Below are 12,153 nucleotides of genomic sequence, written 5' to 3' on the forward strand. Positions count from 1 at the left end.
GAACGCACCTTTGGCCTCCTAAAGGCCAGGTTTCGCTGCCTGCATATGACAGGTGGATCCCTAATGTACTCACCTAAGAAGGTGTGTCACATCATCGTGGCCTGCTGCATGCTTCACAACCTGGCTTTGCGCCGCCAGGTGCCTTTCCTGCAGGAGGATGGTCGAGACGGTGGTGTTGTGGCAGCGGTGGAACCTGAGGAGAGTGACGAGGAGGAAGACGACGGGGCTGAAACAGACAACAGGGACAGAATCATTGAACAGTACTTCCAATAGGACACAGGTAACATTTCAAAGATAATTTAGTAAATGTTAACTACTCTCCAGCATCTCTGCTGCCTGTCTATTTGCCCCAGTGTATGATGACTGAGTTTTGGCTTTTCCCTCCCTATTTCAGATCTGGGGTCCCCACTACGAGTCCTGTGCTTCGTTTCCCCATGGACTACAGCTTTGTGGCAGCTGTTTGTTGACTTCACCATGTACAAGGACATATTTGCACTGTCATGTCAATTACAATCTATTGAAATCACAGCCAGACTCCTGATATTTTGGTGCAAAATAGGTGTTTATTGAAGTGCTCAAAATGGGATGGGTGGTTTCAAGTGGGTGGGGGCTATGGTGAAGGAATGTCCATGGCAGAGTCCAGAGTAACAGTCACACAGGTGCATTGTCCAGAGGCCTGTGGAGAGATGGAGCATGGGCAGTTCAAGGATGGACAGGGTGACAATGTGGGACAGTGGGATGACATCAGGTGGTATCCTTTGCTGGCGGGGGTCTTGACATCCTACTCTGTCTTCTTGCGAGATCTCAGGGCCCTCTTGCGGGGTGGTTCTTCTCCTGCAGGAGGTGGGGGTCTGGTGGGCTGCTGCTGTGCGGGGGCCTCCTGTCCACTAGCGCCGGCGGAGGTGGATGGCTGTTCTTGGTCCAGGCTAGTGGCAGGGGCCCTTGGGTGTTGTTCAGTGTCCGCCCTGCTGTTTACGAGGTCCTGCAGCAGCCCTACCATGGTAACCAGGGTGGTGTTGATGGCTCTGATGTCCTCCCTGTACCCCCGATAGTGTTCCTCCTGCAGCACCTGGATCTCCTGGAACCGGGCCAGTACCGTCGCCATCGTCTCCTGGGAGCGGTTGTATGCTCCCATGATGGTGGTGAGGACCTCGTGGAGAGTGGGTTCCCTGGGCCTCTCCTCCCCCCCCTGTCGCACAGCTGCCCGCCGAGTTGCCCTGTTTCCCTGGGCCTCTGCCCCCTGGCCGGTGTGCCCACTACCACTGCCCCCAGGTCCCTGTTGTTGTTGGGGTGGTGGGTTATCCTGGGTGCCCTGTAGTGGTAGACACATCGCAGATTGACGCGCCCTGGAGACAGAGGCATGGGCCCGCTGGGTGGGAGCTGTGCTGGTGTTCCCAGAGGGGTTTGGGTCTGTAGTGGCCTGGGCCTGTGTGAGGGGAACCGACTGTCCAGAGGTCCCCGATGGTCCGGGCTGGTCATCGGTGTCCAGGTCGACAGAGCTGCTGTCATCGCTGACGGCCTCTTGGGTGGGGGGTGGGGATAATTCTGGCCCCTCCGCCGCGGTGTGTTGACGGTCGGGTCCTGCAGGGGTATAGAGGTATGGTTATAGTTTAAATGTGTCGCATATGGGTGTATCTGTGGGTTCTCGTGTCCCCAAGTGCTGGCATTCGTGTGTGGGGGCTTTGGTGAGGGTTGCTTGTGGGGGGGATGTGTATATGCATTGGGCATGCTTTGGTGATGGGTGTCCATGCTTAGTGGACGCATGCAGGCCTAGGTTTTGGGATGTGTGGGTTGTGATGGTGAGACATTGGCGGGGAATAGGTGTGCTGGGGGTGGGGGTGAGGATGGTGGTGGGGGTGAGGATGGTGGTGGGGGTGAGGGTGGGGGTGAGGATGGGTGTGGGGGTGAGGGTGGGGTTTGAGGATGGGGGTGAGGGTTGGGGTCTGATTTGGCATGCAGGTGGGGGGGAAGCAGTATTGAAGCTTCAACTTACCAGTATCCATTCCTCCGCCGACTCCTGCGAGGCCGTCAGGATGCAGGATGTTCAAGACTTCCTCCTCCCATGATGTGAATTGTGGGGGTTGAGGTGGGGGTCCTCCGCCAGTCTTCTGCACGGCGATGTTGTGCCTGGATACCATGGAACGCACCTTCCCCCGTAGGTCGTTCCATCGCTTCCTGATGTCTTCCCGATTTCTGGGGTGCTGTCCCACTGCGTTGACCCTGTCGACAATCCTCTGCCATAGCTCCGTCCTCCGGGCAATGCTGGTGTATTGTATCTGTGTGCCGAACAGCTGGGGCTCTACCCGAACGATTTCCTCCACCATGACCCTGAGTTCTTCGTCTGTGAAGTGGGGTTGTCTTTGGGGTGCCATGGGGTGGTGTGTATGATGTGTGGGGTGGAGTATGTGTATTTAAGTGAGTTGAGTGTGGTGGTGTGTCTTGTTTTGTGTGTGGATAGTGTGTGGGTGATGGTGTTGAGTGGCTGTGGCTGTTATTTTTTGGATGCTGGTGTCTCGCTCTTGCCTTCTTCCCGAATTTTTAAGCGTAGGGGTTTGTGGGTGATGTGTGTTTTATATTGTATTGTGTGTGTGGGAGTGGTGTGTGTATGTGTATCAGGTGTGTGGGATTCAAATCGTCCAATGTGGCTGAGTTTTGTTCGTTTGTGTGTATTCTGACCGCGGCGGTGTGTCCCGCCAATGGAATACCGCGTTTGAATGACCGCCGCGTGGATTCGTGGGTCGTAATGGGATGGGCGTATTTCTGTTGGCGTGGCGGTGGAGGTTTGGTCACCTCCACCTTTCCGCCGACCGCTGGTCTGGCGGTCTGTTGTGGCGGTCGGATTTTCAGAGGTTTGCCTTCTGCGGGTCAGAATGACCGTGGCGGGTTTCCGCGACCGCGGCGGGATTATGGAGGATTTCTGACCGGCGGTAGGCGCCTTTTACCGCCGAGGTCAGAATGACCACCTATGTTTTTTTGTGTGCTATTGTGGACTCGAAACTCAAATAAGATACATAACTCTATGAAATAATCTGTTGCAAAGTAAAATTACTGTGCCATTGTTCACTTAAAGGATTAAAAGGTTGAAGGCCAGATGTAATACTGTATTAGTTGCCAAAATTGGTCACAAATTATACATCAACTTTTTGCTATCAATATCTGATTTTGTAAACTAACCCACATATTATTAGGTTAAATTGCAAAAACACAATTTTCACAGCAGAAGAACTGCCTAATGAATACTAAAAAGACATGTCGCAATTCGTGATCCTCAGGGACAGCTCGCCACCATCCTGATGTTTGCACTTTCAAATGCATTCCCATAAAGAATATTTCACTGATTTAAAGAGAAACGTTTTACTTGTTTCTGGTGCGGAGTACCAGCACTTATTTTTGAGGGCTGATGCTTATTTTTCCTATTCAAGCATTTGCTGCGAGTAAAAGACACATGGGAAAAACAGAGGAAGAAAAAAGCGTCACAATTGGAGAAAACAGAAAGCTGCGAGAGTGAGCTGAACGGCTTCAAATGGATTGAAGAGGCCCGAGATTGTTTCAGTATTAAGCTGCTTTACTAGTCCGTGTTTGCACTTTTAATTGCAGCAGCCACGTGTTTAACCCCTTCTGTGCCCAGGACGTAATGGTTACGTCCTGAGGCACAGTGCTCGTGTGCCCAGGACGTAACCATTACATCCTGGGCACAGAGCCCAGAGGGAGCCCTAGCGCTCCCTCTGTGGGGTTCCCCCCGCCCCTCCAAGGCAGGGATGGAAGGGGAAGCCCTTCCCCTTCCACCCCGACCCCCCCTCCCGTGACGTCAGCGCACGATTGTGTGCTGACTATCACAGAGGCCTCCTTCCATCGCACTGGAAGCTCAGCTAGCGCTCCCTCTGTGGGGTTCCCCCCGCCCCCCCCAAGGCAGGGATGGAAGGGGAAGCCCTTCCCCTTCAACCCCGACCCCCCTCCCGTGACAGAGCGATCGGAAGAGAAATGCAGAGCATTTCTCTTCCTATCACTTGGAGGAGGCCAAAGAGGCTTCAAAGGGAAGGAAATGAATGTCCTTCCCTTTGAAGTCTCTCTGAGCGTTTTAGCAGCCGGATTGTAAATCAATCCGGCTGCTAAAACGCCCACTAGACACCAGGGATTTACTTCTTTATAGGTAATTGGCATGAGGGAGTGACCCCTTGGGCAAGGGTCACTCCCAGGGTTTTTTTTTTTAAGGCCTTTTCTCACCCCTCCTCCACCCGCCCCCCCCCCCCCCCAACGCAGTTAGATCAGCCGATTAGATGGTATGGGAGCGACCCCTTCGGCATGGGTCGTTCCCCTGGGGGGGAAATTTATTTTAGGCCATTTCTGCCCCTCTGGGGGGCAGATCAGCCTATTTTAATTAGGCCGATCTGCCCGCAAGGGAGGCAGAAACCACTAGGCACCGGGGATTTTTGTTGTTGTTGTTGTTTTACAGATGGGGAGCGACCCCTTAGGCAAGGGTCACTCCCCTGGAGGGGCAAATCGTATTTAGGCCATTTCTGCCCCCTTTGGTGGCAGATCGGCCGATTTTAGGTCAATCTGCCCCCAAGGGGGCAGAAACCACTAAGCACCGGGGATCTTTTTTCGCGCCAATGTCACGCAAGGGGAGCAACCCCGTAGGCAAGGGTCGCTCCCCGGGGAGGTGGGGGAAAATTTATTTTAGGCCATTTCTGCCCCCCCAGGGGCAGATCGACCTATTGTTATTAGGCCAATCTGCCCCCGGGGGGCAGAAACCTGTAGGCGCCAGGGCAATTTTTATTTTTTGTGTGTTTTTTTTTTTTTTTTTTTTTTTTTTTTTAGAGATGGGGAGCGACCCATTAGGCAAGGGTCGCTCCCCTGGGGGGGGGGGGGGGGGGGGGGGGGAATTGTATTTAGACCATTTCTGCCCCCATCGGCCAATTATGTTAGGCCAGTCTGCCCCCATGGGGGAAGAAACCACTTAGGCACCAGGGATTGGTGTGTGTGTATGCGTGTGTTGGTAAGGGTCGCTCCCCATGGGGGCACATTACTGTTGGCCATATCTGCCCCCCATTGGGGGCAGATGGGCCTATTTTTGGAAGGCCCATCTGCCCCCAAGGGGGGGGGGGCAGAAAGCCCACCATAGGCCAGGGAAGTTTTTTTTTTTCAAAAATAGGAGGGTGGGGGTATTCGCCATACCCCCACCCCAAATAAATGGGGCCAAAGTTGTTCTGCCCACCAGTGGGCAGATGGGGCAATTACCCCTGATCCACACCCCGGGGGGCAGAAAGTCTACTAGATGCCAGGGAATTTAAAAAAAATTATATATATATATATATATATATATATATATATATATATATATATATTGGGGTGGTGGCTACCAACCAGTATGGGCCTGGTTACGCCCTCACCTCAACTGAAGGGGGTAACAGTCTTTCAGCTCTCCCCCGCACTCTAAAACATCTGATCCCACAGCAAGCAAGAAGACATTTGATTATTTTGGGTTTTAGTTTTACATTTGGGCCATGAGAACTTGGCTTATTCTCAAAATCGTCCCACTTGGAATGGTGAGGGCTGCACTTTATAGACTTTGGGGCGCTGCCATGTAGAAAAATCCACAAGACCTAGACACATCTCAAAACTAAACATCTGGGTGATTCCAGGGTGGTGTGTTTCACATGCACCCGCAACCATTTTTGTACCCACAATTCCCTACAAACCTCCAACTTTGCTGGAAATCACACATTTTTCCCACGTGATGGAACCTTCCGGAATCTGCAGGAATCCACAAAATTCCTACCACCCAGCATTGTCTCATCTATACCGATAAAAATTCTGCTGCACTTGTGCACATGCAAACTGCCCTTTTGGACCCGCTTTGTTCCCCCTCAATATCGACATGTTTTTGGCTCTTCCCTTTCACAAGCACTTGGCCCACCTACATAAATGAGGTATAATTTTTACCGGGAGACTGAGGGGAACATTGGATGGTATGAAATGTGTCCCAGTGCGGTGATTCCACACAGAAATGTGGGAAAAATTTGATTTTGTAAAGCTAAATTTGAGGTTTGCTGAGGATTCTGGGTAAGAAAACATTGGGGGATCCACGCATGTCTGGGTTTGGTAGGTGTCCCTAGAAGGCTGCTGAGCCCAGGACCAAAAACACAGGTGCCCCCCTGCAAAAACAGGTAGTTTTGTATTTGATAATTTTGATGTGTCCAGATAGTGTTTTGGGTCATTTCCTTTCGTGGGCGCTGGACCTACCCACACAAGTGAGGTACCATTTTTATCTGGAGACTTGGGGGAACGCTGGGTGGAAAGCAATTTGTGGCTCCTTTCAGATTTCAGAACTTTCTTTCACCAAAATGAGAGAAAAAGTGTTTTTTTGGTCAACGTTTTAGGTTTGCAAAGGATTCTGGGTAACAGAACCTGGTCAGAGCCCCACAAGTCACCCCATCTTGGATTCCCCTAGGTGTCTAGTTTTCAAAAATGCGCTGGTTTGCTAGGTTTCCCCAGGTGCCGGCTGAGCTAGAGGCCAAAATCTACAGGTAGGCACTTTGTAAAAAACACCTCTGTTTTCTGGGAAAAAATTTGATGTGTCCACGTTGTGTTTTGGGCCATTTCCTTTCGTGGGCACTAGGCCTACCCACACAAGTGAAGTACCATTTTTATCGGGAGACTTGGGGGAACACAGAATAGCAAAACAAGTGTTATTGCCCCTTGTCTTTCTCTACATTTTTTCCTTCCAAGTGTAAGGCAGTGTGTAAAAAAGACTTCTATTTGAGAAATGCCCTGTAATTCACATGCTAGTATGGGCACCCCGGAATTCAGAGATGTGCAAATAACCACTGCTTCTCAACACCTTATCTTGTGGCCATTTTGGAAATGCAAAGGTTTTCTTGATACCTATTTTTCACTTTTTATATTTCAGCAAATGAATTGCTGTATACTCAGTATAGAATAAAAACCCATTGCAAGGTGCAGCTCATTTATTGGCTCTGGGTACCTAGAGTTCTTGATGAACCTACAAGCCCTATATATCCCCGAAACCAGAAGAGTCCAGCTGACGTAACAGTATATTGCTTTAAAAAATCTGACATCGCAGGAAAAAGTTACAGAGTAAAATGTGGAGAAAAATGGCTGTTTTTTTCACCTCAATTTCAATATCTTTTTATTTCAGCTGTTATTTTCTGTAGGAAACACTTGTAGGATCTACACAAATGACCCCTTGCTGAATTCAAAATGTTGTCTACTTTTCAGAAATGTTTGGCTTTCTGGGATCCAGCATTGGTTTCTCACCCATTTTGGTCACTAACTGGAAGGAGGCTGAAAGCACAAAAAATAGTAAAAATGGGGTACGTCCCAGTAAAATGTCAAAATAGTATTGAAAAATTGGGTTTTCCAATTCAAGTCTGCCTGTTCCTGAAAGCTGGGAAGATGGTGATCTTGCCACCGCAAACCCTTTGTTGATGCCATTTTCAGGGGAAAAAACACGAGCTGCCTTCTGCAGCCCTTTTTTCCCATTTAAAAAAAAATAAAATAATTTCACTGTATTTTGGCTAATTTCTTGGTCTCCTTCAGGGGAACCCACAAAGTCTGGGTACCTCTAGAATCCCTAGGATGTTGGAAAAAAAGAACTCAAATTTGGCATGGGTAGCTTATGTGAACAAAAAGTTATGAGGGCCTAAGCACAAACTGCCCCAAATAGCCAAAAAAAGGCTGGGCACAGGAGGGGGGAAAAGGCCTGGCAGCGAACAGTTTAAGAAGAGCGCTTTGGGCACCGGCACCTTTTTTATTTACAAATTACGCCCTGGAGAAATGCCCTCAGTGACAATATAAACATTTTATCTAGCAAGCCATCCTGCTGATCAGCATGATTTATTGCCCTGAATGCAGCCCTTGCCCTCAGCCAGACAAAATTAATTAAACTCTGTGACCTGCTGTAACTTCTGAAAAAGCACAAACCTTATTCACAGGGATTCCTCCTCTGGATGCTACTTGTCCTGCTGCTGCAAAGGCAGGCAGTGAAAAGTGCGAGCTTTGTAAACTTGTGTGCGCGGTGGGAAAAGACATTGTGCGCGCGCACACCTTAAAGGGAACATTATGTGGCAGTATTCTGTCGGATTGGTGTGTGTGTTTCATAATTTGGCGAACAAATGTTCACCTCTGCGGCAGTATGTTGGCGGCCGTCACCGCAGCGGTAATCAGGATTTACCACCCATGTCATAATGAGGGCCATAATTGTTAAGTATATGCTTTCTCAGAATAAGGTTATATAAGCCCTCATAGTCACTTACTTTGCTACCATGTAACCAGCCCTCCAAAGCCTTCATAGAGCAGTCCACAAAATCAACCCAATCCTGGGAGGATTCTTTCCTGGTCTCTCTGAACTTTATCCTGTTTTGTTCTGTGGTGAGACCAAAAGCATCTAAAAGAGCAGACTTTAAAACTGTGTAGTTATCAGCATCTTCCTCTCTGTCAGTAAGGAGTCTATCCCTTCCGTTGGCAGAGAAGGAGAGACAAAGAATAGCAGCCCAATGCCTCTGGGGACCCTCTGTACTTTACAGGCCCTCTCCAGATCTGAGAACCACTTATGGATGTCGCCCCCCCACCTTTTGGGGGGGGGGGGACAACTTTACTAAGGTTCCTGGAATTAAGAGTCCTTACTAACCCTAGGTTCCCTGAAACCAAAGTTGCTGCTGCCACCATGGGGTACTAACCACAACAAATGCCTCTCTCTCTCCCTATTGTCAAGGGCTCCCTATCTAGGGCTAGCTGTTGCTGTTGTAGCCTCAGCTTGGTCTCCTCCAGCCTCAGTTTCCTGAGCTGCCGGTCTAAGGAGTCCTCTTCTGGAGTTGGGCAGCATATCCCCTCAGATACTGAGGTGACATGAGAGTGGGCAGAGGAGGATCTGTCCCTAGTCTTATTAACCCTCTAGACTAGCCCTCTGGGCACAAAGGGGGGGCCTACTAACATGGCTTTCCCTCCCACTACATGTAGTGCTCCCAGCTACACTAGGCGGTTTACTAGGGACCATATAATCCTCTGAGTGACCCTACTGGCCTTCCTCAGTGTCCAGATCTTCTCCTTCTAACACTGGGGGGCTGGAGTCTACATCCCTCTCCCTCTAACCACCAGCATGGTCCTGGTCATCCTGGAGGAGAAGGCCTAGGAGCAGACTCTTGTTAGGGTTCCTCCCTGTCTTCAGGTTCCTTTCTTTGCACTTCTCCCTCAGCTCCTGAAGGGTGAGGCTCTCATAAGGAGAGTCCATAGCCTGAGATGTGCTCTGTCCTGAAGACATATTTGTGTTAGAGTGGTGTAGGGTGTGTCTAACCTCCTTAACTTCTAGCCTCTCTTAGAGTACTTTGGAGCAAGGGCTATGCATAGACCCCTCTCTAACCCAAACCCTAGAGACTATGGTGGTCATTATGACAGGCTGGCTGTGAAGACTGCCGCATTATGAGTTGGCGAGTTGGCCTCTGCCAACCTGCCACATCTCCACTCATACCACCACAGTGGCCGGAGCCGCTGGGCCGGCGATGATCATCTCCGAACCCCGGCGGTCTACAGAAGACCGCCAGCGGTATTATGAGCCACCTTTCCACCAGGGTTACAGCGGCGGTAGCACCACCACGAACACCCTGGCGGAAAGGATATTGGTGCCGGGGAATTCCTTCCCTGTTACCAGTAGATGACTCTACCCCCCCCCCCCCCCAACAACACCCTTCCTCCAAACACAGTCCTCCCTGCATACATGCACACGCACACAGACACCCGCATGCACCACGCATATACTCTTTCACCTACACTTACATACACGCATACAAACATGCATTTGCAACAACACACTCGCATTCACACATGCATATACACTTACATGCATACACGCACTCACTTCAACATTCAGACATGCATATAACCACTCATACACACATTCATGCACGCACAGCACCCAGCAACCCTCCCGCCCCCTTCCCCTGTTGGATGATCACGTTACCTGGTCCGGGGAGAAGGTTGTCCAGCAGGGAAGGAGTGCTTCCACCGCCGGCAGTACCCCACCAACAGAACACCGCCAGGCCGTATTATTGGACATAATATGGCCGGTGTAGTCATACTATATCAACGAAAAGAGGGCACCCTATAACCCTCCACTGCCTAGGGTCATCAACTCAACGTTCAGAAAAAGTAGCAGAAAGGGATAAATACAATGAATACTTCGCAGAAAATCAGTGATTAATTCTGATATCTAGGGACAATTTATTTCCCTTATTTATTTATAATCATTTTGTAGAAAAAGGTAAGCAATGGTTGTTCGACAATCATACACTAAATATAGACATGAAACAAGACATAAAATGTTACAGACATACTTAAAACAGAAACCACCTAATTGGGTTTACAACAAATACAAAAAAAGGAAGGAAAAGGGTATATGCCCCTCGTATATTCTTTATTTTGTGGTCACTATCGATCAAGTAAAGTTGTGATCCACTGAAACACAATGGCTAAGGATCTCAACTACACCCAGCTGTAAAATACCTGTCTCTTTATTATAGACGGTATTTTATAGTGCATATCGCATTTTCTTAGTACATTAACTTATAAGTCCTCAGTCTTGTATATATTGGGTCGACGCGTTTCGGCCTATCCAAAATTGGCCTCATCAGGACTCGAGGAAGGCAACACCACCTCTCTAATTCTGATAGTGACTAGTAGTTTATACACAGAACATTGGTTATTGCCTGCGAAAACCTTTGTTTTCTTATGTTATCAAGGGCATCAAGGGTCGTCTGCACTTAAACTCGTTCGATCTTAATGCCGTGATTTGGAGAGGTCTCTTCACTTATTTATTGCGGCACCAAGAACGCTCATTTCATGTCTCCGAAACAAACGTGAGACACATCTCTTCGCGTGTGCTGCAACACAGCCTTGCTCGTAATATGGCAGTCGGAAGACCACCAGTACTTCTGAGAAGACTGCCAAAGTCATAATGAGGGCCTATGTCCTGAAACTAGGTATAAGTGCAGACCCCTACCTAGTAAGTGGTCTTTCCTGTGGAAAGCACCAAGTGACAGAGTGGTAAGGCAATTGCAAGTGCTTTTCCCACGCTGCACCGCCAATGTAGGAAGCTGGGCTGGTGTGTGGTGGGTACCTAAGGTACTTACACCTTATACCAGGTCTGGGAATCCTCTCTTAGTGAAGTGTAGGCAGTATCTACAAGCCATCCTCTCTAGAGGTAGCTGTGGATGAGCAGCCAAGCCTAATCTAGGAGACATGCAAAGCTCATGAAATACCACTGTAGTCACACAGCACTAACGTACATGAAAGAAAACACTCAGTTGTACAAAAGTAAAGGTACTTTATTTTTGGAACACAATACCACAAAATACTAGAAGGGCAACTCTCCAATAGTAGGTAATTAAAGCACTAAATATATACACTAGCAATCAGAAATAGGCATAGAAAAGGTTAGGAAACACCGGTGGAAATTGCAACAACCAATAGTGAACCTAGGGGAAGCCCAAACCAAATACTAAAAACAATGGAATGAGAACACAGGACCCCCACCTAAGTAAGTGGAATGTGCAGAGGGGAGCTGGGAGTACTAGAAAACCACAAAGGTAAGTAACACAGTACCCCCCAGCGACCAGGAAAGCAGGAGTAAATCACTGGAATTTCCCCAAACCACCCAAAAGGAGCGGAAAAAGAATGAAAAAGAAGACACCCAGACAAGACTGCAAGAAACGAGCAGTGGATTCCTGAAGAAGAGGACCTGTGGAGAGAGGGGACCAAGTCCAAAAGTCACAGTGGAGTCCAGGAGGAGTAGGAGCTAGTTCGCACCCAGCTGTACTTGCAGGAGTTGGTCGACGGTGAGGAGGAACAAGTCAGCACTGCAGCCCTGGAGCCGTAGAAGAGTTCCTGTTGGATGCAGAAGATGTCCCACGCTGGGAAGATTGCAGACAGGTGCAGAAATTCCATCAACAAGCCTTGGCAAAGGCAACTTGTGGATAGTGGAAAAGTGGTGCTGCCAGGGACCAGCAATGCCCAGGAGTGGGAGTCACAGGGGGCCCTGTATTTGGTTATGCTGTATGACCAACTAGGTGCAGGGGAATCACAGAACACAAGTGGTTGTATCACACTGGCTTTTATTTTGTATCGGGCACTCTTTAATGG

General features: G+C 49.1%; 1 protein-coding gene across 1 annotated transcript in view; it reads left to right on the forward strand.

Annotated features, from left to right (window-relative positions):
• LOC138286969 (zinc finger protein 208-like) overlaps positions 1 to 12,153 on the forward strand; it is a 183,059-nt gene that overhangs the window by 153,568 nt on the left and 17,338 nt on the right. The window contains exon 8 of the mRNA XM_069227338.1: positions 3,423 to 3,552. Coding sequence (XP_069083439.1) covers positions 3,423 to 3,552 — 130 coding nt within the window. The remainder of the gene's footprint in view (positions 1 to 3,422; positions 3,553 to 12,153) is intronic.

This window comes from Pleurodeles waltl, chromosome 4_1 (assembly GCF_031143425.1).
Source record: "Pleurodeles waltl isolate 20211129_DDA chromosome 4_1, aPleWal1.hap1.20221129, whole genome shotgun sequence".
NCBI classification, from domain to species: Eukaryota; Metazoa; Chordata; class Amphibia; order Caudata; family Salamandridae; genus Pleurodeles; species Pleurodeles waltl.